Source organism: Triturus cristatus, chromosome 4_2 (assembly GCF_964204655.1).
Source record: "Triturus cristatus chromosome 4_2, aTriCri1.1, whole genome shotgun sequence".
Taxonomy (NCBI): Eukaryota; Metazoa; Chordata; class Amphibia; order Caudata; family Salamandridae; genus Triturus; species Triturus cristatus.
This window is the reverse complement of record NC_140586.1, coordinates 356147467-356163304: the sequence shown is the minus strand read 5'-3', so window position 1 is coordinate 356163304 and position 15838 is coordinate 356147467. Positions and strand designations below refer to the sequence as shown.

General features: G+C 42.2%; 1 protein-coding gene across 1 annotated transcript in view; it reads left to right on the top strand.

The window, feature by feature from the left end:
* Nucleotides 1-15838, top strand: part of XPR1 (xenotropic and polytropic retrovirus receptor 1) — a 587601-nt gene that overhangs the window by 543318 nt on the left and 28445 nt on the right. Inside the window, exon 12 of the mRNA XM_085601765.1 lies at nt 15244-15410. Within this exon, the coding sequence (XP_085457891.1) occupies nt 15244-15410 (167 nt within the window). The remainder of the gene's footprint in view (nt 1-15243; nt 15411-15838) is intronic.

The window sequence follows — 15838 nt, the reverse complement described above, 5'->3', positions numbered from 1 at the left end:
CAGACATTGACTCAAAAGACTTTAGGTAAAACACACCAGTGCAACTGCATTTTGAATTTATTATTTATTGCAAAATTTTGAGATTGGTAGGCAGAGATAGATCAGCTTACAGAAATTGAGTTTTTACTATATTAGTGCATCCATTTCCATAATGTATGAGGAAAAGTTAAAAAAAGAATAAGAATCTGCAAATTGTTCTTGGGTAGAAAAAAACCTTGCTCGGTCACTGAGACAATATCATTTGAAAACATCAGACTGGATTCAGCAGTGACTCGTCCGGTCCTAACCACAGTGGAGTGAACCTCTACAGTTTCCATACAAGTGGTTCAGCAACTGCTGACAAAGACTGAGGGACAATTTTGAGATAAAAGGGTCTCTGTCTTAACCCGGTTCCACTTGGAATACTTCACGGTTATCCACCAACATTTAGATTCCAATGCAACAGGAAGCCTCCACATGAATTTGTTTCCTCTTGAGATGTCTATAAAGGTTGGGTGTTGTCTGCATACAAAAAGAAGAACCTCACCCCATGCAGTCAACACATTTGAGGTATTGTATATATGTTGAACAATTGGGTGGGGGGGGAACCTTCTTTATTCAGTTTTCACAACCTCTGTAAAAGGTTAGAGTAGTCAATGGTAGCTAATTCAGGACCTGACCCTACCTGTATCCACCAGTATCCTAAGTTCATCAAGTTCTGAGGTGACTATGGTTTCTGTTGCTATCCTAGAGTGGACACTTTGTAGAGGATTTAAATGTCCATTATATTCCGTATGTTTCTAAGGCTTCATACGTTGCTTTCCTATTGTGTTGAAGGAAAGGGCAGCAAGGAGATGGGATGAAAATTCACAGGGTCCATTTGGCAATTGGATGGGGTCTACAAAAGTGTTTGAACAATTGCAAGTTATAATACATTGGAAATTAAGCTTGGTTCTGATTAAATATTGATTACTCATTTCAGACCTCTTTAGCATTTACAAAGATTTTGCAGTCGCATGTTTATGGGTAAGCCAAAAAGTCTACTGGATGATAACAGCTTGTGAACATAAAGCTTAATGGTGAAACTTCTGTAGGCCTATAGCAATAGGAGCAGCAGGCTCCGAGTTGGTTTTCAAGTGTGTTATTTAATCTAATATGTTGTACCTAATGATAGGAAAAATAGCAAAAGAGACTAAGAAGATAAAAAAGACTTTCATTTTTAGGTCGAAGTCATTTTTCAAATTCGGATCACCAATCGATTCATTATAATGATGATGCTGATTAAGTAAAATTTGTGAAGGGCCGACAGTAACTCCTAAAGATATCCCTGCACTGTGCAGGTCGTAGAGTTTGTTAGAAAACACATTCATTTAATGCATTGGTAAATAGCCAAGGTTTTATTTGTTTATGAAATACAGAGGTCCAACTATGCATGAAGAACTTGCGAAAGCGTGGTCAATGTTTTTGTGGTGGTTAGTCATAAAAAGCCTTGCTGTCAGTTTGCGCCTCATCTTGATTTCAGGGATGTGCTGAAGCAGAGTGGAGGTATCTCTGGGGCTAATATCTCAAAATACGGTGGTACAAAGTCTGCTCCTCAGTTGTGTATTGTCTGATAGCAGCTGCACTTAAATATTATTATTATTAAGTTTATATAGCACCTGAATCACCCCCGAAGGGGTATCTCTGCGCTCGTGGACAGATGTGGGAGTACTGGCACTGTGTGATGCGTCTAGAACAAAAATAATTTCAGGGACTTTCTAAACTGAAGATGGTCCGGACACTGCCTCTGTAATAGGGAGCAAATTCCATTGCCGGGGAGCGAGATACGAGAAAGCTTTCCTCCCTGTCCTAGACTTGTTAATCCGGGGAACTTTGAGGAGGGATTTGGAGCTAGATCGAAGGTCTCTAAGGTGAGTGTATTGGTAGAATTTCTCCGCGAGATATGGACCATTACCGAACATCGCCTTATGAACGATGCAGCAAACCTTGAATTTTATTTGTTTGCGCACCGGAAGCCAATGAAGCTGCTGCAGCATCGTGATCGAAGATGATCTGTAAGGGGCATTCAACACCAGCCGTGCCGCTGTGTTTTGAACTACCTGTAAGCGATCTAACGAGGCCTCATTAGCCGAGACCAGTAGAGCATGACATGGAACTCGAGTTCCATGTATAGTCTGGGAGGAAAGGAAATACTTGTCTCAACAGACTCAGCACATGAAAACATGAGCTCACCGTATGGGCCACCTGCTCCTTCATGTTTAGGCTCTGCTCAATGCGAACCCCTAGATTTTTTACTGATGTCTTTGGGGTGGGAGAGACACCCAGCTCCCCTGGCCACCACTCTGGTGTCCACAAAATGTTTCCTATTGCCACTGGGAGCCAGTCAAGTCTAGAAATATGGTGCGAGTCATGGTCTCAATCAATCAAGCTTTATTCGGTTCATAAAAAGAAACCATAAAAACACATACATATTAAATACAATAAAAGGAATAATTAAATATTATATAAACTTATATGTAGGAACAAGAGCTTATGCAAGATAAAATATTTCCAAATATACAGACATTTTCAGTGGCATACTAAATGATTGACAAGGAAGCCTGTCTTATTGCAATTCATGATCTCTAAGGGAAGGTTTAAGGTGAGTTGTCCCTCTGCCTTCTGGATTAGTTGGAGACAAAGTATTAGATATTTGGGAGAACACACATAGACTGAGCTGCCATAGTCCATTCAAGAGGAAGTCTATAATGGGTGACAGATGTGCAGCAAGTCAGTAGAAGTAGAGGCAATATTTTATGATAAGTCTAAAGATGGAGAGAGCAGGTAGAAGTCAGTGTATTGAATTGTATTTTAATGGATAAGTCTGTGTCAAAAATTAAGTCTTCTGTTTATTAACAATAGTGGTTGCAACAGGGGCTGGGTCCATTGAGGTGACCAGTTAAAAGTGGAGCTGCAGAGTGTGATGGCAGCAGGGCTGGACTACAATGTTATACAATTAAGTGGGATATAACAGATTACCTCTCCATTTGTATGAATTTAGTTCAAGAGAATTTAGACTCATCCGGTTTGTAACTTATTCAAGGCTCTGTTCTGGTTTGGGTATTTATCACAGCATTTTCCATTTACAATACTGTGAATTTCCTATACAGCTTTGCTGATCACTAAAGTTTGAAAGGCCCAACATTTCTGTAGCTCCACTGATCCTTCAGCTAGACAACCATTCACCATGTTGATAGCCAAAGGAATCCTAAAGTTTCCCCCATTCGAAACATGTCAGGGTGGATTTAGTTAGGACTGCAGTATCAAGCTTTGGTTTTGAGGGAAACCTGGTCATTGGTGTGTGGACTAAATCAGTTTACAAGTTTGTTGTTTGCAGGGGTTTGTTTGAGGTTGGTTGTTGACCAGTGTTGTAATAAATAGAAACTTTTAAAGCTTAGCAATTTAGAATTTGTATGTTACTTCTGTATGAAAGAAAGAAGTATTGGTTATCTTTTTCTCTATTTTAACTATTAGACAGGTCTGTTTGAGTGCTGTAGACCCATACCAGATCTCTGTTGCCCTGAAATAAAGGATGGTCCCAGATCCTTAAAAGGACCCCACTGTACATCTCTGTGGGCTAACCACGGTAAGAGAAATGTAGAAATATTAGCACCCCACCACATAATTTTTGAGAGGGTATAAAAATGTCAGCAAGTGAGGGCCACGAGAAGTACATGTTTGGTCTTTTTGCTGTCAGGTGCCTGACCAGTATGCGATTGGTGCCTTTTTGAGTGTTTAAGCTAAAAACTCTGACTCTCCAACTAAAGTATCAAATATGCATTGTTGGGTTTGGCCCTCTCCTGCAGGGTTACCTTCATTTTCTTTGCCGTCACCGCACCTATTTTCTAAATTGGCTTTTGGACTCTGTGCACTTTACAACTACTAGCCAGCGCTATAGTACTTTTGCTCACACCCTACAACATGGTAAAGTTGGCATACACCTGATTGGCATCTTAATTTGTGTATAAGTCCCTAGTAGAGTGATATTCCGCATACCCAGGGCCAATAAATGAAATGCTACTGGTGGGCCTGCAGCACTTATTGTGCCACCCACGTAACCATTAAAACATGTCTTAGGCCTGCCATTGTAGTCTGTGTGCAGTTTTAAAGTGCCAATTCGACATTGCAAAATAAAACCCCTTGGCAGGCCTAAAATTCTCTTTTTAATACATATGTCACCCCTAAAGTAGGCCCTAAGCAACACAGCAGAGTACATTGTATTTAAAAAGTGGGACATGCACTTTTAGGTTTTACAAGTACTGGTTGTGAAAAACTCTTAATTTTGTTTTCTACCTCTCCCATAGGATAACATTGGGTTACCTTATTACATTTTATAAATGATCACTTTTGTTTGGGGACAGGTTAAAAGATCCTGCTTGGTGTCTAAAGAATTTTCATTTAAAATCCCTTTTTTTGATTTTCAAACATATGTTTAATGGCATTTTGTAAAACAGACACATTGAGGGTCACAACAATTATAGCAGTAATTTCACAGAGTGGAATACAGAGTATCAACCTGTAGCCAAGTGGAGGGCGCGGATATAAGTCCTGCTGTACCCGTCTGCTGAAGTGAAATCTATAGTGAGCCGTACAGTTTCATAAAGAAATGTCTCGGGTATCGCTTGGCAAAGTCCCCCACTTAGCTGGCCAAGAACCAACATGTTGTGACCGGTTTGCAGTCGGGCCTTCCAACCGGTAGGGTCCGGTTAAGAGGAATTTTAATCCAACCCGTTGAACCTAAAACCAAAGAAAATCCCTCTTCAAGTCCCAACCCTCCCATCCAAGAAAACAAGTTGGCGGTGGTGATGTTGCGGTAGAACAATGTATGTTTGGTGGGGCATAAATGGAGTATCGCTAAAATTGGAATAGGTGCATATCTCTGATCGGTGGGGGGGCAGGCTGCTAAAGGCAGGCCCTTCGTAAGAAAGGCTACTAGGGGATCCCATTTATATTCGAAGCTTTTGTAATCGCTGCGGAAAATGTCTGCCATCCTTTCCAAGCAAAGGAGTTTCCATAGCCGTGAATGCCATAAAGAGAGGGAAGGAGCTGAGTTCTTCTTCCAGGCTGCTGCGATTGGTCTCTTCGCCGCACCTATGCAGGTCCACATTATGGCTTTATCCGCCTTGGTCTGGTGTTCTAGGGTGGCATTTTGGAGGCCTAGGAGGATTCCCTCCCTAGTGGTCGGTTTAGGGTACCCCAAGATAGTTTTAATTTGGACCAGAATTTCCTCCCAAAAGGGGCGAATGGTGAGACAATCCCACCATATATGTTGAAAATCCCCCAGTAATCCACACACCCTCCAACAGCGGTCTGTCGTGTTTGGGAAGATGTGTTTAAGTTTGGAGGGCACTAAATACCAATCCATGAGGGTGCTTCCCTAAGTTCCAGGTAATGATTGAGATATCGGACCAAAGTGCCGTTCATTCTCTCTCCTGGATATCATTTTGCAGTGTCTCCTCCCACATATACATGTAGCGGGGTCAGGCTGAATGTGTGGTGGAGAGCAAATAGTTATAGAGAAAAGAGATCACCCCCCTCATAGAGCACACAGTCCTAACATACGTCTCAAAGCCCATTTTCTCCCTTGTGGCCTGTTCGTGTATATGAGGAGTGAGTCCCCAGTGTCTCAACTGAAGGTAGTGAAAGTGTTCATCTGGTGGTAGGTGGAAGTCTCGACGGCAGTTATCAAAGCTGAGGATGTCATGGTTGTGGAACAGGTGGTCAAGCATGAGGCAACCCCCCTCTCTCCAGGTGTCGAAGGGGCCCTCATGGAGTGCAGGCGCAAAGGCTGGGTTAAAGTGGATCGGGTGTAAGGGGAAGGGAACGTGGTCCATCCCTCGCCCTCAGAAACAGAATCCCAAACTTTCAAAACGGTGCGAGTGGGGGTGCTGATGTAGGCATTTGAGGGTCGGTCAGACTTGGACTTCCAAATCAAATCCCAGATTGTCCTCCCCGCCGCCCCCCTATCTATATGTAGCCAATGTTTTCCTGACTCCTTTTTAAACCATTCTGTCACAATATGCAGTTGAGCGGCTTTGTAGTACAGCCCAATATCTGGTAGTCCCACTCCTCCTGGAGCTCTTGGGCATCGCAGGATGGTAAAGGATAAGCGGGGCCCGCCTATGTTTAAACTCCCTTTTAATGGTAAAGTCAGATTTTAAGTCACAGTTCTGAAAATTCCACTTTTAGAAAGTTGTCATTTTCTGGCCCTAATTATTTGGTGCCTGCAGCCTGTTTCCTGAGTCACATGACTTGGTGTAGTTGGCAGTTGGCCTTAGTATTCATCCCAGACAGTCACAGAAAAGGGGGATTGGGTGTTGGCAGAATGTAAGAGGCGAAGCTGTATACACCCCCACTTACATTTCAAGGAAGCTGCCTCAGCCCACACACAAAGAACTTCATACTAACCTTTTGTTACCCCAGACTTCCTGGGACCAAGGCAGAGAGGAAGTAAGTTCCAAAACCATCTCTATGGGGGATACCTCTAGACATTTCTTCCACTTCAAAGATGGCACCAGGTATAAAAAATAGGACCTTCAGACCAACTCTTCAGTTCACTCCTGCCAAGCTGCCTGTGGCCTGCTGTGGTGCTAAATGAGTCCAATTAGCCAAAATCCAAAACTTGGACTTAAACATTTCCTGTCAAAAAGTGCTCTGAGAACCGAGGAGCCCGGGGCCAACCTGCTTGCTGATCCGCCCAAGGTGCTTTGCCAGTCTGTCTGATTTTGTGGTAGGTTCAGCTGCGTTCTCCTCTGCAGCTGCAAATTCAACGGCTCCTCTCTGTAAGAGTATCCAGCCTCCTGGATCCTAGGTTGGATACAGTTGCAGCTTCAACCCATTGAAGAGTTTTGCCTTCCAAAAGAAAAAGAGACTAAATCCGAACGTAGAATTCTTTACCTCACTTTCGTCTAGCAGCTCGACAACAGTGCTTCCTCATCGCACACCTCCTTGCCCTGCTGAACTTTAGCTTCTCAACCATTTTTCTTAACAATGTAATTTAAGTTCTAAGGTTAGCGGAGAGTGGGCCCAATGCACCTTGTGTATCCGAATCGAGCTTCCTCATCGTCTGCCCTAACTTTAGAATTTGTCCTGGTCTCACACCACTAGATGTCCATGGTCGATTCTTTGATCTTTTAGGCACTAGTTTGCCCTAAAAACCTTTAAAAAATATATAACTCCAGTTCTACTGATTAGATTTTTGTCATTTTGGTGCCAAATAATTTAATACATTTCACACTTTCTGAATTCGGTGAGATTTTTCTTCTGTTGTCATTTTATTATCGTTTGATTGCTGCATAAATACCTTACACATTGCTGCTAAGTTAAGCTTGACTGCTTTTGTGCCAAGCTATCAGATGTTTGAGCACAGGCAACTTTTTTATGTTTCACTCTGATAAGGACTGTGGCTGTTGCCACCAACAACCCAGTTTTTCACTTGCATGATTTCACTAGGGTCTTCATCTTTCTGAGCATTTAATCTCCATGTTGATATCAATTTGACAAGCATACTAGATATTTCACAAAGCTTTTTCAGCTGTTTCATTATTCCCACTGCCCTATCTACTGCCTTCAGATCCCTTCCATTCTGATCATTTTGATTACCTGGCCCTATGCTCACCACCTCTTGTTTAACCTCCACTGCCACATTATAGATGCAATTCCCTGCCCAGTCTTTTTAATTTTCTGCTTCCTCGGTCCTTCATCCCTCACCTTATATCATAGACTCAATACCTAAGCTTCTTTCCTCTTTTTAATTTTGTATATTGTGTACGTTTTCTGAAAACTTGTGTGCATGCATGCCACTCCGCCGCTCATGGATTTTCTCTCGTGGTGCTTGGACTTGTTAGCCTGAGTGTACGTTGATATTCACTTTCATTAATTTTAACCGATAACCCTGTCACTCCCACCTCCTCTTATAGTACTGATGCTGCAGACACGTCATCCCTTCAATATAGTTTTGTGATGCTTTAAAGGATGCATGCACCAGTTTCCTTTTGAATGCTCTTCACAGTTGCCACTTGCACAATGAAATAGAGAGTTCCACCTCCTCGCCATCCAGATCCTTACCTCTAAGGTGCAAGCTCTCTATCTATTTTTTGGGTGCTAGAATAACATACTCACTCACTTCAGTCAACTGTGAATTTAAAGTAGAGTTAGCCATCTAGAGGAGAATTAGGTAACCCTATCTGTAATTCAATTAAAAATTTAACCTGTTAGTTTTGAAACTAATCAAAATATCTTTATCCGTCATACTACAAGTAAAAATAAAACCCTCTCCGTCCCATCCTATGCACTTTTCCGTATTCAAAGAAACCTCTACCTTTTGGAAAAGGAATAGTGTACTTGTACCTCATTGACAGTCTCTTGCAGTCTTGATGAGAAGTATTATCATGCTGCACAAGTTAAGCTACGCATCTGAATGGTGTGCAGTTTTTGAATGGTCAAAATAAAAAGTTAAAAAGGAAAATGTTAGAAAAAGATTGGTTTGAGGAAGAGAAGATTCATAAACCGAATACAATGTAGATTTGGCCTCTTGGTGCTAAATGTTCATTTTCTTTGTAGACTGTGAAGACCTTGCTTCAATAGCCAGTTCTTCTAGTACAAGTTGGTGTGCACGGACTGCTTGTCCGCTTTAGTATCCATTTTACCAGCACTACTATGGGAGTTGCAAGAGCATTACACATAGTTTGTAAAGCTGAGTTTAGTTACAGGTTAGGTGTGCTGTATGTTTCCTGGGTTGAATGAGAATGCAATTTGTGGTCTTCTGCTAACGCAGTTTTGTAGACTCTGTTGATATCACTTAATGCCTGATTGCAGACGTCTTCTGGGTCAGTTTGGTCCTTAAGTCTGACTAGCTTGCTGATATTGGCGAGATTTTCTCAAGGCACAGAAAAGGAGTCAAAAAGTGATAGACACTAAACTAAGTCAAACATATTAGAAATTAGGAGCTAAAGGTGAAAGACTAAATCATAATCTCAAACACCTGCCTCCCGCGGACACCATGATCATCCTGTGTAGCTACTGCTCTGTTATCACTTCTTGTCTCTCCTATCTTGAAACTTTGATCCTCACGTAAAATGGGAAATATGAACTAAAAATAAAGCTTAAAATCGGGGTGGCATTTTGACATGCATCGATATTCATGAGCACTTACTCTGAGAGTTGTGGCTACTATTGTTCTATCTCACTTTTTCACCCTAGGGGTTTGGAGGCGAGCGCAAGATAATTTCCTTGATTTTCTGAAATTTCAAATGTTATTTTGATTTTGTTTATAATACGATTTTGTTTTCCAAGTTCTCCTTTTTTCACAAAAGAAATTTGTTTTCCTCTAATTTCAATGCTAGCAGAATTTCAGCTTTTTCCATTAAAACGTTGTTTAAATAGTTCCTGTATACATTGAAATACTAGCAGAATGTTTTAGTGTTTGAGAACTTGCATTGTTTCCCACGGGGAGCAGTTTTGTTTTATTTTGTACTACACTACCCTTCATCGTTTTCCAGTGAAATTTTGCAACGCTGTTTTCCCACAGCTAAAGTTTCATTACTTTTTTTGTCTTGCTTCTCCCTCTTTGATAACCGAAAGGCAATTGCCTGTGTGAATGGAGAGGACAGGCAAAAGCTATTCTAAAAGAATGCTGTCACTGTAAGTTTTGCAGCTCTTCTTAAGGAATCGTTGATCCGTGTGTGTGATAGATATATATATATATATATATATATATATATATATATATATATATATATATATACAATACTTTTTCCGGCTTACAGTGCTGCATAAATTATCGTTGATCCGTGTGTGTGCAATATATATATATAGATATGTATGTATGTATATGTATGTAGATATATATATATATATATATATATATATTCACTGAAAAAACCATAGGTTTCAGACATGTTATAGTTAGCGGAAATTTTACTGATAAAAAACCAATGAAATTCCCCCGTTATAGTTAGTGCAGGCAACTATAACTCACGCGACCGCAATCCTCTGCTGATGCTAATACTGTATTTAGACACTTATTTGCCCATGTCTTCTTCCATAAATTTTTAGCTATACATATATTAGAAATATTTTTTTTTCATAAAGACACATATGTCATCAGCAGAAGATTGCGGTCGCGTGAGTTATAGTTGCCTGCACTAACTATAACGGGGGAATTTCATTGGTTTTTTTATCAGTAAAATTTCCGCTAACTATAACATGTCTGAAACCTATGGTTTTTTCAGTGAATTTGCAAGATTTTTTAAATGCTAATTCCTAACTATAACGTGTGTGAAACCTATGTTTTTTTCAGTGAATTTGTACGGTTTTTTAAATGCTAAGTTACTTTACGCCATTCGTGGCGTGCACGCCCACTTAACGCAGTTCGTTCCGTGCGCGCACGGTGCGCTTCGCGCACCGTGCGCCCACTTTACGCAGTTAGTGCCGTACACGCAAGGTGGGGACACAGTGCGCTACGCGCACCGCGTGCCCACGTTACGCACCGTGCGCACATGGAGGACATATTATGCGCTTCCTTGTGATAGGTAATCTGTTAAATTTAATTTGTAAGTGATGACAATAATATGCCATGCACAGAGAGTGTTTTTTTTTTTATTAAAATTTTTAGCGTAAGCGCACCGTACGCTTACGGTAAGCGTAATCGGCGAAATTTTCAAAAAATAAAAATGTACCGTTTTTGGCCTTTGAGGACTCAACTAACATGGCTATGTGCATGGGCGCTGTCTAAACAGCCCCTTTATATGTTTTTTGCCTTTATTTACAGCCCCCCCCTCAGAGTGCGAGAGAGAAAATGGCGGCCGCCGCTTCCTGGTTTCGACCGATTCGAATGTTTACTTCGATGTAACAGCCAATCAGAATCGCGCTCGCGCACGCCACCGTACGCGTACGGTAAGCTTACGGTAAGCGTACCGTAAGCTGGCTCAGATATATATATTGATTTAAAGGCTATTTTCTCAGAATCTACTGAACAGATTTACACCAAACCTACAAAAGGCACTTCCTTGACCTGAGGACTACCTCTCTGCCAAATTTCTAGTAATTCTGTTCAGCCGTTCGGGCTGTAGCCCTGTCTAAAGGTCCTATGGGAAAATGCATGGGAAAAACGCGTTTTGGGACCCCCCTTTTATCTCAGCCCCCGCTTGACGAATCCCCCCGAGACTTTCAGGGTAGGAGCGGAGCGTAGCGCCCCACCTATTTTGAGAAATTCGCGAGGATTCGTCGACCGGCGCCAAAGTTATTCAAAATAGAATGTTGCGGATTTCCTATGGAAACAGGGTCCTAACTATAACTACCTACTGGCGACCGCCAGTAGGTAATATATATATATATATATATATATGCAATACTTTTTCCGGCTTACAGTGCTGCATAAATTATGTAAGAAAAGGAAGTAGGGATCTCTGGGTAGTTTTAGGAGAAGAGCAGCTCCTTTATATAGAACATTCTGCAACGCCACAAACACTCCTAAACAGCTCACCTCATATATTTTCATATGTTTTCTAGAAGAGTTTTTAAATAATAAGAGCGGAACACATATGTCAGGGGCTGCTTTTATTAATTCCAGATTGGCTTGGATGGTATTTTACCAATCCAAAACTGTAGTACTGTGCCTGAAGTGGTAAAAAGCTTTTGTCATTTTTTAGCTTGGATGGCACTAGTAATCCTATACTTAAAGACTTTGCTGCAAAAATGGCTTCACCACTTTTCTAGCTTCGCATGGATGGCACTTTGATAATCCTATGCTAAAAGAACTCTGTTTGGGGCCAAATATTGTACACATTTTTTTTGACTGGACTGTTGATCTGCAGAAAATCTTTTTTTTTTTGCTTGTCCCGTCACGCTTTGTTTGATGCTTGCCCTCCCGTCCCATGTTTATTGCTTGCCTCCTCCCTTGTTGTTTGTTGCTTGCCTCCTCCCTTGTTGTTTGTTGCTTTCCCTTCCCTCGTTTTTTAGGTCTCGCCTGCGCCAGCGCTTTAGCGCTGCTCTCGCGAGAGCTTTTGTAAATGGGGGATTTGAAAGTGCAAACTAGTGCTTTCAGGCCGCCAACTACAGTGCATGTGCGCCGAGCGCGCGCACCATTTGGCAGCCTTCGTGATCATTTCGCGGCCGCTTTGATGTTCTCAGTGAGCTGCGCGGCCACTGAGAACATCAAAGCGGCCGCAAAAGTGCACACCATTTGCCACCCCCTCCCTTATCCCACTTCCTGCTTATTTTACTTATAGCGCGAGGAGCTGTCTATCCCTAGCGCGCGCTTCAACGTTCCTCCCCCACCACAGAGTGCGACTCGCGGCCGCGCGTCTTCCACAACTCCCGGGCTTGTTCTTCTCTGCTCTTTACCTCGCCCCTGCTCTCCCGCCTTGCTCTTCTCTCTTTGATACTGGTGTCAGCTCTCCTTTGCTCCTCAGCCCTGCCTCGCTTTCCCATGTTGAACACTCTTCCTTGTTGAGCTTCATGTTGAGGCATTCTAGCACCGCAAACGGGATTCTGTAAAGCGACTCCATACAACTTCCAGAGACTCAGATCCATGAACACGAAAGAAGCGTCGGCGCCACCTACACAGCACACACACCCCTGTCTCTGATAGAGAGAGAAAAGAGACTACATTTCGCTCTGCGAGCAACACGACCCTCTTAAAACTAGAAGATTTCTCCTTCGCGGACACACGTTTATCAATATAAGGAGAAAGACTTTTGTTTTTCTAAGAGAAAGAAACACTAATATTACGTATATCTATTACAAGTTTCTTGATTAAAACATCTACCATATTGTCTGCCAGCAAATCAGTATTCAAAATTCTACAACGCAGTCTAGAACGTGTTGAACGTAGTAACAACAAACAGTTACAACAAGCATTGGCATAGCCAATAGGTCTCGCCTTTGGGACCTTATAAGTGTTTAGCCATGCAACAGTTGCATAACTAAATGCTATGCCAATGCTTGTTTAATGCTTGCCGCCATCCTGCGTTTTGTTGCCTACCCCGTCCCACGTTTTTTGCTTGCCCCGTACAGCATTTCACCAGCTCTTTGTTTTGATGCTTGCCCCCGTCCCACATTGTTTGTTGTTTTCCCCCATCCTGCATTGTTGCCACCACTCCCTTATTGCTTTCCCTCACCCCTCGTCTTGTTGCTTGCCCTTGTCCTGCCTTTTGCCGCATACCCCTTCTCGCGTTTTGTTGCTTGCCGTTTCCTGCGTTTTGTTACTTGCCCCCATCCCGCATTGTTTATTGCTGGCCCTCCATCCAGCATTGATGCTTGCCCTCACCCACTCTCCCTCCTTTTCCGCCCAAAAACAAAGCGTTATGATACAGCTAGCGCTTTTTTTTCTAACTTTCAGCTAGGTTGTAATAAAGCAGCTGTGCTGCTCTACAACATAGCTAAAAGACATTGGCCAAGGCCAGTAGCTCTCGTAGGCGAGACCCATTGGCTTTGCCAATGCCTGTTGCCCTTGTTTTATTATTCTACCTACACCATCCCTCACTCAAAATATTTTCCTAGATAACGTGTTCTGACAGTCAGTAATGCAATATAGGATGACAAACTGTGGAGGCCAGCTGCCATCTAGCGGAAGTGATTAGGAATAGCGAATGCTTCGTGCACAATTTTTTCCACACCTGAAGATACTTCTGTGCTTTTTTTTGGAGCTAGGCAACAGCAAGCGATCATGGTACAATTTAAAAGCAAGTGCCGCTTGACTTTCTTGTAGTTAATGTTTGAAGGTACGGAAAAAATTAATTCGGCTTCCTCGACGGAACGTTGACACGGGGAATTTTTCAGTGTGATAGTAGATCCAGATGGTACATGCGCATCCCTGCCTCTCTTAACACCGTGGCCCCTTCTTGGTTTCCACCTTACCTTCTGCTCTCAGTACTCTTGTTGAACCGTGTCCAGACTCTTGAATGAAGTCACTATTGTTTTGTATAATGCTTCTGATATGAGGTTAATTGCTCAGTGCGCTCACGAAAGAACTACTAAAGTTCGCCTTTTTCTATTTAGCATTTCACTGTCTCACCATTATTGGTTCACCTCAAGTTCTACAAGTACTATCCATGTTGGCTTCAGTACTGTTTATTGCCTCCATGAATGGGTCTCTGATACATCCCCTGTCGCTAGTGTGTAAATCTGATAACTCTTTCTTCACTCTGCTCTCGGAATTTAAAGAATCCTCTGCTAGGCAGCCGATATGTGGGCTTCCAATTTAGTTTGACTTTACCCTGAGCACTAGACAGTCAGCCACTGTAAGTGTGGTGACTAGTCATTCTCGTTTTTTTTGCCCACTTTTTTTGTATGTTTGAATGTCTGGATTGTGTGTGTGCTTTTTGTCTAGTTTGTGTGTGCGCACGCGCCTAATGCTGCCCTGGATGCATGATGTAGTTTTGTCTAACTGAAGGGTTTATATGCCCATTTACCATAAATCTTTCATTTGTTGCTTATGTGAAAGGGGGAATGGTGGTGTTCTAAAGTTCTCTACTAATTATTTAGATTAGCCTTTTTAAACGTTTTTTTTTATAACGTGACTTTGAAAGTATTCCAGATTGAGCTGAAGGGAATGTTTCATTTTGACACTCTGCAATTATATTGTAGTTACATTACCAGTATGATCTACTTGGAGCACTGATTTCCTGATTTGGGGCTTCTTCAAAATGTGCTTCATCACAAATAATTGGTGAGCTGCAGGGAATAAATATCCTGTTGTGGTACTCCAGATTTGAGTATCTGGGAGAAGTCGTATTACTGTTAATAATGATGGTAATGACACTGTTGCTTGTTCACGGAAGTTCTGCTGAAGGTTGTTAATTTTTCTCAACTGAATTGTACTCCTTCATTGCCTTCCATACGGTCAGGAGAGTTGGACCTCTCCAGGATTCAAATGTATGACTTGGAGGTGTCTCACAGTTCACTGCACCCTTAGTTGATGTTTCGGAGCATATCTTGATCAGGGGCCAAGCAATTGGGCCTTGCTACTAATCCAGTGTGAGAAATAGTGAATGTCCTAACATGAGCCGCCTTTAGATGAAATGGATCTTGAAAATACTGTATATTTTCCATCTTGGTCTCTACCTGACTTTTACCATCTTGTTTCCCACTCTAATGTCTGTGTTCTCTATTTCTGATTGTCTTAATTTTCACTGTTTCACTTCTTCATTTCTCCTGCATACAAAAGTGTACCCGTCTTTCTCCTCCTCCACTGGTTCTGCCTGACTCTTTTCTTCCTTACAGAGCGGGGTCATGCCGATACCCAAGTGTTCTTCTACCTGTGGATCGTCTTCTACTTCATCAGCTCCTGCTACACCCTGATCTGGGATCTCAAGATGGACTGGGGCCTCTTTGACAGAAATGCTGGGGAGAACACTTTCCTCCGAGAGGAGATCGTCTACCCTCAGAAGGTGGGCACTTTGGACTGCTTCCATGCTCACAGTTGGGATGCTTAGGAGCAGTATTACTGGACTGCAGCAACATTTTGCTGGGTGTTTTATCATCCAAGGGCGATCTTGTGTGTCTATACCACAGTAACACCGTGAGGAAGAGAGTGGGTGCTACTGAGCCTGCTTTATTATAGTGCCAAAACAGAAATGCCTACTATAAGGGAAAGAAAGTGCTGTATATGCTCCATGAAGGTAGTGTGTAAACACAGTAACACATGTCACTGGAAAGTGTCTTATACATATCATGCACAAATGTAGAGTGTGAACACAGTAATGTCTGTGGGAGTGAGCGAGGGTGCTGCAATCTAGCGTGAGTGTGAAATAAGTAAAGTCTGTGGAGAGGGATAATGTGTGCTGCATAATCTCCACACAGATAGTGAACGAGTAAT